The sequence below is a fragment of the Ranitomeya variabilis genome, chromosome 2 (assembly GCF_051348905.1).
Source record: "Ranitomeya variabilis isolate aRanVar5 chromosome 2, aRanVar5.hap1, whole genome shotgun sequence".
NCBI classification, from domain to species: domain Eukaryota; kingdom Metazoa; phylum Chordata; class Amphibia; order Anura; family Dendrobatidae; genus Ranitomeya; species Ranitomeya variabilis.
In genome coordinates this window covers 453,318,234-453,336,297 of record NC_135233.1, presented here as the reverse complement: position 1 = coordinate 453,336,297, position 18,064 = coordinate 453,318,234, and the positions used below count along the sequence as shown (strand labels likewise).

The window sequence follows — 18,064 nt, the reverse complement described above, 5'->3', positions numbered from 1 at the left end:
TTTCCCAGTATTCCCTATTTAGCTCTCTATGGCAGTGTTACATCATTTAGACTTTTGTCTCCCGTTGAACCACATCTTCCGCCTGATCATAACTATTTCTATTCATTCCTTTTCCACTTTTCCCCATTTACTTCTATATGGCAGTGTTATACAGGTTTCAGACTTCTTTCACCCTCTCCACTGTATCCTCTGCCCCATCATCTCCAGTTTTATATAATTTTTAGACCTCTGTTCTGAATCCTTCTCCTGGTCATTCCTGTTCCTGTTTTTTTTTTCTTCACTTTTCCCTGTTTAGCTCTACATTGGCAGTGTTACATAGTTTTTAGACTTATGACTCACTCCGTGCTGCATCCTTCTCCCATTTTTCCTTCTTTTTGTTCCTTCTTTTTCCTCTTTTCCCCATTTAGCTCTATAGGGCAGCATTAGACCGTTTTTAGATCTTAATGTCCCTCTGTTCTGCATCCTCCACCTCATCGCCCCCATTTCCATTCCTTCTTTTTCCACTTTTCCTGAGTTAGCTGTATATGGCATTTTTATATAATTTTATATGCTGCATCCTAAACATGACCAGCCCTATTTCTACACCTTTTTTCCCTGTTTACCTCTCTATGGCAATGTTATATAGTGTTTAGACCTTGTCTTCCTCTGTGCCTTGTGATCATCCTTCTTTCTATTCCTACTTTTTTCCATTTAACTCTATGCGACAGTGTTGTATAGTTATTCCATCTGTTTTCCTCTGTGCTTCATCCTCCATGTGGTCATCCCTATTTCTATTCCTTTTTTTTCTTCACTTTTCACGATTTACCTCTATATGGCAGTGTTATATAGTGTTTAGACCTCTGTTCCTTCTGGTCATCCCTTTTTCTATTCCTTATTTTTCCCATTTAGCTCTGTGGCATCTCTATTTTCCTCTGTGCTTCATCCTCAACCTCATCTTCACCATTTGTATTCTTTTAGTTATATAGTTTTTAGATCTCGGACTCCCTCTGTTCTGCATCTTTCTGTCTGATCATCCCTCCTTCTTTTCCTTCTTTTTACACTTTTCCCCATTCAGCTCTATATGGCAGTGTTATATCTGGTTTTAGACCTCTGTCTCCCCCTGTTCTGCATCCCTCTGTCAGATGATCCCTCTTTCTTTTCCTACTTTTTACTCTTTTCCCCATTCAGCTCTATATGGCAGTGTTATATCTGGTTTTAGACCTCTGTCTCCCCCTGTTATGCATCCCTCCGTCAGATCATCCCTCTTTCTTTTCCTTCTTTTTCCACTTTTCCCCATTTAGCTCTATATGGCAGTATTATATATTTTTAGACACACGTCTTCTTCTGTTCTGCATTCCTCCAAATAATCATCCCTCCTTCTTTTCCCACTTTTCCCCATTCAGCTCTATATGGCAGTGTTATATCTGGTTTTAGACCTCTGTCTTCCTCTGTTCTGCATCCTTCCATCTGATCATCCCTCCTTCTTTTCCTTCTTTTTCCACTTTTCCCCATTCAACTCTATATGGCAGTTTTATATATTTTTTTAGACCTCCATCTCCCCCTGTTCTTCATCCCTCCATCAGATCATCCCTCCTTTTCCTTCTTTTTCCACTTTTCACCATTCAGATCTATATGGCAGTATCATATGTTTTTAGACCCCCTTCTTCCTCTGTTCTTCATCCCTCCATCTGATCATGCCTCGTTCTTTTCCTTCTTTTTCCACTTTTTCCCATTTAGCGCTATATGGCAGTGTTAAATAGTTTTTTAGACCTCCGTCTCCCTCTGTTCTCCATCCCTCTATCTGATCTTCCCTCCTTCTTTTCCTTCTTTTTCCTCTTTTATCTCTATATTTCCACTCTGATTCCCACACTGTTTGGGCTGCTGTCATTGTCTACCCCTTTCGTTTCTCGCCCACGCCTTGCCGTGCACTTTCCTCCTCTTCCTCTTTCATTCCCCCCTGCCCGCACCTGTCTCATTCCATGCTGTGTGCGCTTCTATCTCTTACCTCTCTCTGTCTCTCTTTTCTCTCTCCCTTTCTCGCTCTCCCCCTCCTTCTCTCTCTTCTCATCTCTCACCCCTCCCCCTCTTTCCTCCCTCCCTCCTTCCTCTTTCTCTCTGCAGCACACACAGGCAGATCTCTCTTTCTCTCTCTCTTTCCTCTGCTGTTGATTATTCTTATCTCGTTTTTTTTCTTTCTTTTTTTTTTTAATAAACCTCCTTTTGTTTTTTTATTTTTTTTGGGGGGGTGAAAGGAGGCATATAGGGTTTGGATAGTTTGCATTTTTTTTCCGGCTGAGGGTAAGGAAATTCTAGCAAGAGCATCTCGGAAAACACAGAAGCATCTGAAACGGAATATTTGTGTGGTGAATCTGTTTTTTTTTTTTTCTCTATGCCACAATCCTCCTTTCCTCCTCCATTTCTCCCTTTCGCTGTCCATGATGGTGAATTCTCTACAGCTTTACCGGATGAGATGTATCCATGCTGAGGGCTTTCTGAAATAAACCAGGGCACTTGTCTATTCCTCTGCTTTGTCATTTTTTTTTTCTGGATTTCTGCAAACACAAGAAGAGGAGGGACTGATTTTTTTGGGGGTGAGCCTTTGGGGGGGGAGATCCCCCCCAAAATAACAAGAATTTTTTTTGATCGTCTGCATTTTTTTTTTTTGCTTGTCACCTTTTAAATCTGGATATTGTAGGGAATCAATGGATGCTGGAGGAGGCTAATGCCCACAAATGTAACACCCCTCATTTTCTTCCCAGACAGAAGCTTTCTACCTCTCCATTTGGGCATCGGAGGGGGAGATAGTCTGAGACAGGCAATGGGGGTCAGCATGACATGCTGATTTGGGAAAGGAAAGGCTTGTGCTTGCCCTTTCCCCTGGCCCCCAGAGGAGCATCGGACAGCCCCCTGGGGGTCATGGCCAGTTTCGGCCACTGGGCTCGGACCCTTTTGCCCCTTGGCCTTTTGACGTTGGCCAGGGTCTCGGACACAGCACGGGTATCATCCAGCCTCAGTACCACTCACCATGTGCACCATTTCCATAACAAGCATGGAACAGTCCCTATCGCCATTAACAGGACCCCATTCTTAACAAGAGGGGGACATGGTGAGTATAATATTGTGACCATAGCATTCATTTTATGTTCAATTTTTTACAAAATTGGAATATTAGAAGCTTCATCTGGATGGTGTTGATCTGTTCTGTGTTTTTTTTTTTCTCCTACAATGCTGAGAACATGGGGTTGGATGTAGGGGCCACTGAACAGGAGACGGGGAGGATTAATTGGGCAATTTTAACATCAATCTTTTCAGGTTAAATAATGTACTACAAGGTTTTGCTGAATCCGAGGAGCCGCTTGGTATTTGTCTACTGCAGGTCGTTCTGCATTTTAGCAGGAATCATGTCCAGATTACAGCTGATACATCTAATCTTCAGATACAGATTTTGTGAGTGATATTTCCTCCGTCGGTGCAATGGTGCTGTTATCCTATTGCAGGTTCTGCTCGTCGTGATGTATTCTGTGCGTTGCATTGGTGTGAAGGATGGGGTTATGAAACGTTTCAGGACCTGTTAGTGCTTCCATTCTTGGGGTGGCAGAATGGTGAAGGTAATGTCATGGTGGTGCGAAGTCTATATAAGATGGATCCATGCTCCTTGGTGTCCATTTTAGAATGTATACATTGTGTTCTGGATCTTTTATACCAAGTCGTCGCTTCTCTTCATTCCATGTTATAGGGGATTGTTATTGCAATTAGGGCTTGGATGCAAATTACGGCCAAGCTGGTGACTGTAACGATGTTGCTGATCCCAATGAACTCCTCTGATCTCTCTCCTTTTCCAATCCATCCCATGGAGATGACAGTGATGTCTGTCACAGGTCTAGAAAACTCTTGGTGTTCACCTTGTCTTATGTTCTTTCATCGAAACCCCCCCTGAATATAATCGGTATATCTAGCTAGAAGACATCTACCTTATGATTGTAGAGGATCCACACTATATTGAGCAGGATAGTTATTGATTTCGACTGATGGGCGGCTCGAGCATGCTCAACTGGTTATAAAGCAAATTTGTTTGATGCTAGGGCAGCATTATGATATTTTGTTACTTAGTATCTTGACTTGCCAAGAAAACTACAGGAATTTCATAAGTGCCTCACTGCAGGAATTATGTAAGTGCCACCTCTACATGAGTAGTTGACACATCCCAATGGCTAAGAATAAATCTAGACCGTGCCAAGTAGAAGACAAGTGACATGCTCCAACAATGCAAGAGATCATTGACCTGATAGCTTTCCAAATAAATGTCTATGTGAAAATCTAGTCAATAGAATATTTGGTTTTGTTTATTTTAATTATCTTTTGTTTATATGATTTCTAGAATCGTAGTTCCAAATGGCCGTCTCTGTTCACACTGGTGTCATGGCTTCCTTTTTAGAAAAGCTACAGGTGAATCATTGAATTTATCAAGGGTCTGGTGTTTTTGTTTTTTGTTTTTTTTGGGGGGGGAACAATAATATTGCAAATTGTGTTATTCTTCCTATAAAAAAAAATGAGAAAAATACAAGTGGATCTTCATTAAGGGAAGCAGAAGCTGAGCCTTGATTTTTCTTTTTTTTTTGCTTGTTGCTATAGGCAGTATATTTTCTGGCTTTAGTCTTCAGCTCTGTTCACATCTGCATTGGACACTCAGGATCCTCTATTGCAGATACAGGCAAAAATGATTGACGGAAGAGCACAGTCAGCATGCTGCACTATTTTGACTGGGAGAATGATGGACACCATGTTAGAAACTGAACCAACCCTATTGTAGTTGATGGGGTCTGTTGGGCACTGTTGGTATCAGATGATGGGCCTGGCCCTGCCAGCAATTTGTTCTAAGACCATATATATATAAGGAAGGTTTAGCATTGAGCATGATAGACATTAGTCATTAAAAACCTTGCAATTTTTTTTTCTGTAATAAATAGTTACAAAGTTGTTAGATGCAGGGAGGTACGAGGCCTCACGTTTTAATGTTTTAACTATGTTTAAATAAAGTATCCATTTTATCCCTGGATGATTGTGCCGGAATCTTTCCCCATTTTTCGTCTAGTTACAAAGTTCTTAACATTGAAAGAAGACACGAGTTCATCGACTTCAACCAATAGTCTGAAGAAGTAGATTCTGAGGAAGGCAGAAACGTATGAGGCAGATGCAAATATCCCCATATTTTGGGAATATTCCTTCCCAACTACAGAAAATAACTGGAGCAGGTCTTATCGCAGAAAATGGTATCCGCAATCAGTAATATTATATTTTTCAAGAAAGGCATCTGGGCCCTTCAACTGCTTAAGTGAATCGACCATTACAACATGTTGTGATGCAGAGATACAAAGTTTCAGTGATTGTAGGGTAAAGAATCCATACAGTGATGAATTTATAGTCTTACTACCTCTACAGTAAAGAATCTAGTCTCACTGCTCGTACAGTAAAGAATCCAAAGTCTTATTGCTCATACAGTAAAGAATCCATAGTCTCATTGCTCGTACAGTAAAGAATCCATAGTCTCATTGCTCGTACAGTAAAGAATCCATAGTCTAATTGCTCGTACAGTAAAGAATCCATAGTCTCACTGCTCATACAGTAAAGAATCCATAGTCTCATTGCTCGTACAGTAAAGAATCCAAAGTCTCATTGCTCATACAGTAAAGAATCCATAGTCTTATTGCTCGTGCAGTAAAGACTCAAGTCTCACTGCTCACACAGTGATGAATTTTACAGTCTCGCTGCTCATACAGGAAAGAATCTATAGTCTCATTGCACGTACAGTAAATAATCCAAATTACCACTGTTCATGCAGTGATGAATTTATAGCCTCACTGCTCATACAGGAAAGAACCTATGGTGTCTTTGCTCGTACGGGAAAGAATCTATAGTCTCACTACTTGTACAGTAAAGAATCCATAGTCTCACTGCTCATACAGTAAAGAATCTAGTCTCATTGCTCACAGTCATGAATCTATAGTAACACTGCTTGTACAGTAACAAATCTATAATCTCACTGCTTATAGAGTAAAAAAAATCCATAGTCTCAAATACTGTAAAGAAGAACCTGTAGTCCCACTGCTTGTGGAGTAAAGAATATGTAGTCTCACTGATCTTACAGTAAAGAATCCATAGTCTCACTGGTCTTAAAGTGAAGAAGCGTTGCTCTCACTACTCGCACAATAATGAATCCATACACTCACTGCTCATACAGTGAATAATCTATAGGCTCACTGTTTGTATAGTAAAGAATCTAAAGTCTCCTGCTCATACACTAAAGAATCCACACTATAACTGCTTGTAGAGTAAAGAATCCATAGTCTGACTGATAGTACAGTGAAGAATCCATAGTCTTCCTGCTCACACAATCAAGAATCTACAGTCTCTGCTCATAAAGTGAAGAATCCATCGTCTCACTGCTCAAATAGAAAAGAATATATAGTCTCACTGCATTACTCATATTGTAAGGAATCTGCATCTGTGATATGATGAAACTTTCTTTCATCTAGATGTAGAGGATTGCAGGTCTAGTTGTAAAAAGAAAAAAGCATTAGAAACATCTACATCCTGTCCCTTCATATATTTGTACACTGTAATAAGATCGCCCATCAACCTACGTTTTTCCAAACTGACCCCCCCCAAGTTTGATAATCTGTGTTGGTTTTGCTGTCCACTTAGTTCCCTTAGTTGCTCTCCTCTGTACCCGCTCTAGTTCAGCCATGTCCTTCTTATAAATCGGAGACCATATCTAAGTTTTGTAAAGAGGCAAAACTATGCTCTCCTCCCGGCATCTCTGCCTCTTTTAATGCATCCCATGATTTTATGTGCCTTGGTAGCAATTGTCTGACACTGGCCGCTATCTCAGAGACCGTTTCCCCCAATGTTTCACTAGTTAGTGCATAGTAGTTCCGAGCTACAACAAGTGGAATTAGGCCGGGATCACACATACGCGAGATATGGCCGAGTCTCGCAGGTGAAAACCCAGCTCTGGCGCCGGCACTCCGGAGTGGAGCGTGCAGCTCCATGTATTGCTGTGTGGCTGCACGCTCCGCTCCGGAGTGCCGGCGCCAGAGCTGGGTTTTCACCTGCGAGACTCGGCCATATCTTGCGTATGTGTGATCCCGGCCTTAGAGTAATTCACACTAGTGTTTTTTCTGTGTATTTTTCTGTAGCAGAACCTGATTTCTTGACCGGAAAGAAGCTGTAGAAAATAAAGCAGTTTTTCCTTGTTTTTTTCGTCCGTTTTTCATGAGGTTTTTTTGTGCATTTTTTTAGGTGGTTTTAGCATTCTACAGTTGTCTCTTGTGCATGTTGATTAAATTTAGTGCTGAAAAAAAGCTCCTATTCCACAGAATCAGGTTTTGGCACCAAAAACGCAGCAAAACCTAATACATGAGTTTTTGGGGCATTTTTTCGGCATTTTTCACCACCCATTCATGTTAATGGGTGAAAGAAGGGACATGCTCTATGTCCAAAAAACCATGCAAAGCACAAAATACTACAAAAAAAAAAGTGTGTGTGCATGAGATTTCTGAAATCTCATAGACTTTGCTGGTACTGTAAAATGCAACTGAAAATTAGCATAAAAAAGCAGCACAAACACCCAGTGTGACTTTAGCCTTTCAGTGATGGGGAAACATCCTATTCACGTCCTTAGTTGACGTTCTTCTGGAAGCAGGAAATAAACCTTCCACAGTCCCAGGATTGTAGAGGTTCCAGTGGTAAAATACATATTCTGTATACTGTATGCGTGATATATATTATGTGTATGTGTGTATATAGTGTACTGTATGTATGGGTAAATGTATATAGGGAGCCTAGTGTTCTTCGGGGGAATGAGGAAGGAGCGCTCGTTGGAGTCTCATGGTGTGTGACATCTCTTTCTCCTTCTTCAGGAGTTCTGTACCGATGATGGCTCTGTGTATGTCACTTTGGATCTTGGTTGGCTACCTAGCCTATGTATAGAAGTTGGTGTTCAGGGTTCCCTTGATGGACTGATGCACAATCCTCAGGTTGAAGCAAGATGATGTCTCCTGGAGAATGGAGATATGCACCCATAGAGAATATAGCTGTGCCACAGAATGGCGCGTTGGGGGTGATGTACTGTGCTCCAGCCCCCAACCTTGTATCATGAGCCCAGAATGTAGGCGCAGATTACAGCATAGGATCGACAATATTCACATCCAGACATAATGACATTCTTCTTCTGCTACTTTCTTTTTTGCATAATGTTACTCTCCTTAGTCCTTGTCTACAGCTTTCTCATCTCCATTCCTTATTATACTACATCCTGTACAATGAAGGCTCCAGTCACTCTCTCATTGTAACCATCACATATATGTGGCCTTTGCAGCTATTCCAAGGACAGAGTATATTGCATAGATATAATATAATCTATTTTACTGAGAAAAGAAACAAGCAACAAAGTAGCGAACAATATTTTTTATTAGACATACAGTGGGGAAAATAAGTATTTGATACACTGCCGATTTTGCAAGTCTTCCCACCTACAAAGAATGGAGAGGTCTGTAATTTTTATTGTTGGTACCCTTCAACTGAGAGACAGAATCTTAAAAATTTTTTTTTCCAGAAAATCACATTGTATAATTTTTACATGATTAGTTTGCATTTTATTGCATGAAATAAAGTATTTGATACAAAAGAAAAGCAGAACTTCATATTTGGCACAGGAATCTTTGTTTGCAATTACAGAGGTCAAACGTTTCCTGCAGTCCTTGACCAAGTCTGCACACACTGCAGCAGGGATTTTGGCCCACTCCTCCATACAGATCTTCTCCAGATCTTTCAGGTTTTGGGGCTGTCGCTGGTAACATTGAGCTTCAGTTCCCTCCAAAGATTTTTTATTGGGTTCAGGTGTGGAGACAGGCTAGGCCACTGCAGGATCTTGAAATGCTTCTTACCGAGCCACTCCTTAGCTGTGTGTTTTGGGTCATTGTCATGCTGGAAGACCGAGCAACAACCCATCTTCAGTGCTCTTACTAAGGGAAGGGGGTTGTTGGCCAACATCTTGCGATACATGACTCCATCCATCTTCCCTTCCATATGGTGCAGTCATCCTGTCCCCTTTGCAGAAAAGCACCCCCAAAAGAATGTTTCCCCCACCATGCTTCACAGTTGGGACATTGTTCTTGGGGTTGAACTCATCCCTCTTCTGCCTCCAAACACGGCTAGTGGAGTTGATACCAAAAAGTTCTATTCTGGTCTCATGTGACCACATAACCTTCTCCCAGGCCTCCTCTGGATCATTCAGATGGTCTTTGGCGAATTTCAAACAAGCCTGGACTTGTGCTGGCATGAACAGGAGGACCTTGTGTGCCCTGCAGAATTTTAATCCATGACGGCGTAGTGTGTTACTAACGGTAATGTTTGAGACTGTGGTCTCAGCTCTCTTCAGGTCATTGACCAGGTTCTCCCATGTAGTTCTGGGCTGATTCTTGATCTTTCTCTGAATCATCCTTACCCCACAAAGCGAGATCTTGCATGGAGCCCCAGACCAAGGAAGATTGACAATCATCTTGCATTGCTTCCATTTTCTAACAATTGCGCCAACATTTGTTGCCTTCTCACCATGCTTCTTGCCTATGGTCCTGTAGCCCATCCAAGCCTTGCGCAGGTCTACAATTTTATCCCTTAAACAGCTCTTTGGTCTTTGCCATGCTGGAGAGGTTGGAGTGTGATTGATTGTGCAGACAAGTGTCTTTTATACAGGTAACAAGTTCAAACAGGTACAATTAATACAGGTAATGAGTGCAGGGTAGGAGGCTTCTTAAAGAAAAACTGACTGGTCTGTAAGAGCCTGAATTCTTGCTGGTTGGTCGGTGATCAAATACTTATTTCATGCAATAAAATGCAATTTAATTATTTATAAATCATACAATGTGATTTTCTGGTTTTATTTTATTCTTAGATTTTGTCACTCACAGATGAAGTGTACCTACGATAAAAATTACAGACCTCTCCATTCTTTGTAGGTGGGAAAACTTGCAAAATCGGCAGTGTCCAATACTTATTCCCCCCCCCCCCCACTGTAAGTGGCTGAACAACATTACAAGATGACACAAGACTACAAATGAATAGAACATGAAGGTCCACGGCATAGATGAATCCTGTGCAGACACTTTTGCTAAATTAAAAATGTTTTTTCACTTGCATTTCGTCTGTGCCGTGGACTTATTAAGTCTTATTCTACCGCTATTCACGAAACTCACTTCGACTGTTGAGTGCCCACCATAACGTCCTTTAGGGTTACAAATGAGGTTGGGGAAACAGATAAAATAAGTGAATATATACCGCATATACTCGAGTATAAGCCAAGATTTTCAGCAAAAAATTTTTGGGCTGAAAGTGCCCCTCTCGGCTTATACTCGAGTCATGATCGGTGGTGGGGTCGGCGGGTGAGGACTGTCATATACTCACCTAGTTCCGGCGCTCCTGTCGCTCCCCCTGCCCATCCCACGGTCTCCGGGTGCCGCAGCTCTTCCCCTGAGCGGTCACATGGGACCGCTCATTAGAGAAATGAATAGGCTGCTCCACCTCCCATAGGGGCGGAGCCGCCTATTCATTTCTCTAATGAAGCGGTGCCGGTGACCGCTGATAGAGGAAGAGGCTGCGGCACCCGGAGACCAGCTGTCCGGGGGAAGGAGCGGGACGCCGGGAGCAGGTAAGTATTACATATTCACCTGTCCGCGTTCCACACGCCAGGCGCCGCTCTGTCTTCCCGGCGTCTCTCTCTCCGCACTGACTGTGCAGGTCAGAGGGCGCGATGACGCATATAGTGTGCGCGCCGCCTCTGCCTGATCAGTCAGTGCAGAGAGACGCCGGGACGGGACGAGACGCTGAGGAGCTGCAGGCAAGAGAGGTGAGTATGTTTTTTTTTTTTTTTATTGCAGCAGCAGCAGCAGCACAGCTTTATGTGGAGCATCTATGGGGCAACGGTGCAGAGCACTATATGGCACAGCTATGGGGCAACGGTGCAGAGCACTATATGGCACAGCTATGGGGCAACGGTGCAGAGCACTATATGGCACAGCTATGGGGCAACGGTGCAGAGCACTATATGGCACAGCTATGGGGCAACGGTGCATAGCACTATATGGCACAGCTATGGGGCAACGGTGCAGAGCATTATATATATGGCACAGCTATGGGGCAACGGTGCAGAGCATATATGGCACAGCTATGGGGCAATGGTGCAGAGCATTATATATATGGCACAGCTATGGGGCAACGGTGCAGAGCACTATATGGCACAGCTATGGGGCAACGGTGCAGAGCACTATATGGCACAGCTATGGGGCAACGGTGCAGAGCACTATATATATGGCACAGCTATGGGGCAATGGTGCAGAGCATTATATATATATGGCACAGCTATCTATGGGGCAACGGTGCAGAGCATTATATGTGGCACAGCTTTATGTGGAGCATCTATGGGGCCATAATGAACGGTATGGAGTATCTATTTTTAATTTTGAAATTCACCGGTACCTGCTGCATTTTCCACCCTAGGCTTATACTCGAGTCAATAAGTTTTCCCAGTTTTTTGTGGCAAAATTAGGGGGGTCGGCTTATACTCGGGTCGGCTTATACTCGAGTATATACGGTAGATGTCAAGAAGTCACAAGATATTAAAATATATGTGTCAAAAGTTAATATAAACAATACAAGCTGCAAAATCCCAATATGGTCAATACTGCATAAATTGTAAATGCATTACAACACTAGTGGACTATGGGAAACATATAAGATATAGGTATAAGTGCAATGCTGATATGTAAAAATCAGACAGAGTAGTAAATAAAACAACTTAATACAGACACTGCATAATGAAATGATCCTGCGGTTTCCCAGAAGCGAACTCCAATACATGTTTCGCCTAACCTTCCTCAGGGAGTAGCATTATATAGTGTACAGATAGAAGGTGATCAGGTGCAATATTATGTGAATGGTCTCTTTTATTTGGGAATGACAGACTAGATAGAGTACCTGGGCATATCCTAGTGCAGTAACTTCCACTGTTCCAGAGTCCCAATCCCAGGGCTTGGTCTAATCGCCTAGTTTTTAATTCCATGCTGGTATCTGCAGAACTCTGCAATTTTTTTTTTCTTGTGACTTGACAACTTTTCCTGGTCAGCCATCTTTTTTTTTTCTAAAGCTTTCTCAATGCTTTAGGTTGTCATGAAAATAGCAAGAAAATATTGTGCCACTATGTAAGCAGGGTCGAATGTAGTTTTGGAGTAGTAATATATACCGGTTTAAATTTACACTATGTTTAGTGGAAACTTGTTATAAAATGTACTATGGTCTTTCCAAAAATAAATTATGGTAAAATATTACATGAAACCCTCAAAAAACACGATTCTGGGAGCAGTGGCATAACTAACTGGGCTCCTGAGCCCTGCTGCCACATAGGACGATGGCGGAACAATGAATGTTTTGATTGTTGAGGTTCCTATTATAGAATGTTATAATATTGTAGAAGAACGGAAATTGTGGCTCCCACTCATGCATAAAATTCAGAGACTTTATTTCCAACTAGATAAAAGTAACAGCATGAAAATGAATGGCATACTCCTATGTACAGACAACAGTCGTTTCGCACCGAGCAGGCATTTCTTCATGGTCCCCAATGCTTTTGATATACATGATATAATATGACCAGTGAAAATTCTTACCATAGTAGAGTAGAGGTGAATCGATTCACAGGATTCGGTCCAGCGGCCACATTAATAATCTGTGACTGCCGGACGGGAGCCCAACAATCCGCCTCCTATTTTACTGCCTCGCCAGCTCTTTTTTTTGAGTGGCCAGCTTGACGTGATGTCATTGCACATGTGACATTGCCCTAGGTAGAATCATCAAAAGAAAAGCCGCTTACTGGCAGGTAGGAGGTGGTTTACTGAGCTCCCGTTCGGCAGTCACAGACTACTGACACGTCTGCTGGACCGAATTGCGCCATCTCTATAAAATAGGAAATGTAATGTTTTCTACTAGTGGGAAAAAAAATATACTTTTGAAAGAATTTTTATATATGTAGAATTATTTTTTATTTCTGAACCAAAATATGTATTTTACCCATTTTTTACATAAATTGGAAATCTCGTCGTATAACCACTTGGTAGAGCGTTCAGTTCATCTTTGATAGCATGGATTGTGCTGTAGATGGCCCGGCTTCTTCACAGTTAAATGATAGCACAAAGCCAACCTCTAAAGCGTGGGTTCAGGGTCTTTATTGAAACTGCAACTGTCTACAGAGAATTGTCATGTTTGCCTTTCACAAGGCCATTATGACAGCTCCTAGCAAGACATGTATAATGCAAAATGCAGCAGGCTGATGTTGTTTGCTCGCACTAAATTAAGCCGGCGAAGTCTCCTGCTCAGTATAGGAGCAATATTACTCATCGTTTGCCATAATAAATCTACACCTTTGATCTCACCTAACATAGTGACCTCTAATATATCCTAAAAGCTTAATATAATTGCAATAAGCAGTGATCCAGTTATACATTGCACTGGATTCCAGCTTTATTGCAAGTTTATTGTTGCCTAGAATGTGTCTTCTGCAGAAATTATTCGCTGGGGATCCCTGCCGTAAATCTGGATCTGTCCAACATTTAATGGAAAGTAATTATAACATTATATCGTATAATTGCTATTTAAGCATCTACCTAATATTTTTTCTAACATGACTCCAAAGTGGAGGTGATTGATCTAGAGATTTATTCTGATTAGTTTCTTTTTTTTCTGGATCAACAAAGTGGAGAAAATGTCAGTATGTTGAGCTTTAGTATTCAATATGAAACCATTTAAAGGAACACTAAGCCTAGAAATTAATGTCTAAATTAAGGGAAGAAATATAATTTTCCCCACTGTTAGTCTGAAGCATTTCTTGCACAATCCTGAAATAATAAGTCTTGTAGAAATCTTGGAGAAAAGATCTATTAGTCTGTTGCTGGACAGTTCCATCTTTAGCTGGCAGCCTATTGATACCCCCCCTCTTTATTGTCAAGGGGCGGGGCTTAGTAATATTTCACCCTACTGCAGACAGAGCAGGAGAAGAAGGTTTCTGCTGCAACCAGTTGTCTTACAGCCAGACCCTCAGGCTATAGTTACATGACCGTTTTCTTTCCATCTGAGAAAATCGATCTGATTATGTTAATTAGACTCTGATCAGAGTTTGATCAAATTGGGATCCAATTTTCTTGGAGATGGGGAGAAAAATTTATCCACCTTCTCTATATTGTCAGTCCGTGAAAATCGGGCCACACTCTGATGTCATCCAAGTGCAATGTAATTTTTTTCACGGACCCATATTTGACATGAATCCAATTCTCAGAGGCAAAAGCCCCATAGAATTACATGGGGCGAGTGGTATCTGTCATAATGACAGATGGCACTAGTCCAATTTATGCAGTCGTCTTCACTAGCCCTTACAGTGAGGGAGAGAAGGGGAACATAGCAAAAATTCTGAGACCCATACAAAAAATTTCTTTATGGTTTTCCCAGTTCTTTTTTTTCTTTTGCATTTTCCATGGTTAGTATTCCTTTAATAATAGGCTAATGCTAGGTATATATGTCACTGTCAATATACAAAACAATTTAGGTTTAACCCCTTAACCCCCAGAGTTTTTTCGGTTTTTCGCTCCCCTTCTTCCCAGATCCATAACTTTTTTTTATTTTTACGTCAATATGGCCATGTGAGGGCTTGTTTTTTGCAGGGCAAGTTGAACTTTTGAACAACATCATTGGTTTTACCATCTCGTGTACTAGAAAACGGGAAACAAATTTCAAGTGCGGTGAAATTGCAAAAAAAGTGCAATGCCACACTTGTGTTTTGTTTGGCTTTTTTACTAGCTTCACTAAATGCTAAAACTGACCTGCCATTATGATTCTCCAGGTCATTACAAGTTCATAGACACCAAGCATGTCTAACTTCTATTTTATTTAAGTGGTGAAAAAAATTCCAAACTTTGTTAAAAAAAAAAAATTGTGCCATTTTCTGATACCCGTAGCGTCTCCATTTTTAGGGTTAGGGGAGGGCTTATTTTTTATGTGCCGAGCTGACATTTTTAATACAATTTTGGTGCAGATACGATTTTATGATCACCCGTTATTGCATTTTAATGCCATGTTGCGGCGACCAAAAAAATTTAATTTTGGCATTTTTACTTTTTTTCTCGCTATTCCATTTAGCGATCAGGTTAATCCTTTTTTTATAGATCGGGCGATTCTGAATGCGGCGACACCAAATATGTGTAGGTTTGATTTTATTTTTATTGATTTATTTTGAATGGGGCGAAAGGGGGGTGATTTGACCTTTTTCATATTTTTTTTAATTTTTTTATATTTTTAAAAACATTTTGTTTTTACTTTTGGCATGCTTCAATAGTTTCCATGGGAGACTAGTAGCTGCCATAGCCCGATCGGCTCTGCTGCATATAGGCGATGCTCAGGTTGCCTATATTTAGCAGAATTACCACTAGGTGGCGCTCACCGCAAGCCAGGACTGACAATCATAGATGTCTCCAGGAGACCTCAGGTTGTCATGCCAACACACTAAAAGCACAATTTAAATGCCGCTGTCAGCGTTTGACAGCCGTATTTAATTAGTTAATAGCTGCGGGTGGATCGCGATTCCACCTGCGGCTATTGCAGTCACATGTCAGCTGTTCAAAACAGCTGACATGACCCTGGACAGATGTGGGCTCACCGCCGGAGCCCACATCAAAGGGAGGGAGACCGACACTGGCATACTATTACGCCCGATGTCTGTAAGAGGTTAAAGGGAATCCTCCAGCAGGTTTTTTGATATGTAATCTGTGAGCAGCATAACATAGGACAAGGTAGTGTAATTCCAACGATTTGTCACTAGCTGCTCTGCTTGTTGCAGTTTTGATAGAATCCCTGTTTTACCTGTTGTAGCTGTAGCAGAGATCAGAAGGCTGAACCGTGTACAACCCCGCCCACATCGCTGATTGGCAACTTCCTTTGCACACTGTAAGCGAACTGCCAATCAGTAGTGGGGGCTGGCTTACACAGATTAGCTGGACTGTTGTGCATGTGAGCCCTAGTCCTGCAGTGATAATCTCCTGCTGATAAAACACTCATTGTTTTGAAACTGCAACAAACGGCTTAAGGAACACATTGGAATCAGGCTCTCTTGTACTGTATTATTCTGCTCTCAGATTAAATAGTAAAAACCTGCTGACAGATTCCCTTTAACTTCTATACAGTCAATGCATAGTCAAGTACAGTATGTAGTTAATGTAAATGTATACCCACCAATCATGCCACATGGACACTTTTTGGCCAATACCTATATGCATAGCATAATATTATTGGAAGTGGGCGGGAGTGAGTTTTTTTTAATTTTATTATTTTTTTATTATTCTAAATTATGTGAGATTATATCCCATTTTTCAGAGACCACCTAAGGTGTAAGTGAATAGATCGGTTCCCCCTTATTTCCTATGTCGTGCTATATAAAGAATATTATCACAGTGAAAGCACTCCGCATACAATAATTATAAAAACACTAATGGATTTTTTTTTTTATAAAAACTAAAAAGCAAAGATATTCTAATTGTGCTGCAACATAAAGTGGTGTAGACTAGTAAAGCAACCTAGGCCTGCTGAGAATCTGACACATTTACCTGGGTCTGCTGCTTTTAGTATGAACATCGCCCTTGGGAAGGTGAGCAGACCTCTTTTTAAATGCACGATGCTTATGAAAAATTAATTCTGCAGGGCCGAACTGCAAACAATGCATCCCAGCAGTGTGCATTTTTCTCTGCGCCCCACATTAAAAAGCCATCTGGTCTCTTTAGTAATAACAGAAAATAAAAGTAGAACCAAGGGGATCATTTTTTTTCTACTGGCTAATAGAGGAGAATTTCAACACCACTTATGCCTTTTTTTTTTTTTTAACATTTCTGATGGTTTGAGTACTGATTTCTATTTCTGTAGATCAAGCTATATTATTATTATAGGTTTTACCATGTTCTTTGTATATAACAAATACAATAATACAGTAATAATACAATTCTATAATAATAGACAGCACTGTTACAATTTCATAATATAATAAAGTGAGTGGTAAGAAACTTTGGCTGAGAAGGCAACGAAGCCTCACTTCATCTATAACCTTAAAATCCATGCAACCATAACGCTATGTGCACACATAGGCCATATATTCTCATAGTATGCTGCCACATGGTGCTCCATGCGGCCCTGTATTAGGAGATTATTCTCCTCTAGGACCAATGTTTCAAAGCAGAATGCCTCCATAATACAAAATCATTGGTGAATGCAGAAAAACTCACTATGCCTCCATAGGCAATTTAAGGCATTCAGAAGAAGAAAATAGTCCTAATAGGTGCCCAAATATATGCAGAGCCATAAAACCAAAAGCACTTGTGCTTTGGTAGAAGATTTAAATGAAAAGAAACATAAAAATACAGAATATTACAGGCTTAAAGAGTGTTTTGTTGATGGATCCATTTGCTTCGAATTTTTTTGTTTGTTTATATTTTACATTTTCCCAATTCTTTCATAGCAGCAAATGTGTTAGCAAAGGCTGACGGTGACATAAGGAGAGTCTATTACTAAGGGGGATGTGACACATTTCTCAAAAAGAAAAATACAGTAGTGCTGGGGTTGTGAGAAAAGGTAGGATGCAAAATGCCACCCTGCAATATATTTATATATTTTTTTCTTTGGAAATACATTTGATGTGTTGTTTATATCTAGTAACAGATAATGTGAGGAAGTAAGGGGGGGGTGTTTGACTCTCTACGGGAAGTGAGGGTGGGTATTTGTCTCTCTACAGGAAGTGAAGGCGTGTCTCTGACTCTACAGGAAGTGAGTGCTGTTTTTTCTCTCTACAGGAAGTTAAGACTGATCTTTATCTCTACAGGAAGTGAGGGCTGGTCTTTGTCTCTCAACAGGAAATGAGGGCTGGTCTGTGTCTCTCTACAGGAAGTGAGAGCTGGTCTTTGTCTCTACAGGATGTGAGGGCTGGTCTTTATCTCTCTACAGGAAG

General features: G+C 41.0%; 1 protein-coding gene across 24 annotated transcripts in view; it reads left to right on the top strand.

Annotated features, from left to right (window-relative positions):
• Positions 1–18,064, top strand: part of NRXN2 (neurexin 2) — an 845,479-nt gene that overhangs the window by 579,842 nt on the left and 247,573 nt on the right. For 2 of the 24 annotated variants that reach the window (XM_077287313.1, XM_077287312.1), the window contains exon 1: positions 2,040–3,085. The exons of 21 other annotated variants lie outside the window; for them this stretch is intronic. In XM_077287313.1, coding sequence (XP_077143428.1) covers positions 2,815–3,085 — 271 coding nt within the window. In that variant the 5' untranslated portion in view covers positions 2,040–2,814. Of the gene's footprint in view, positions 1–2,039; positions 3,086–18,064 lie in introns of those variants that run through there. One more of the 24 variants, XM_077287314.1, reaches the window with a different exon arrangement.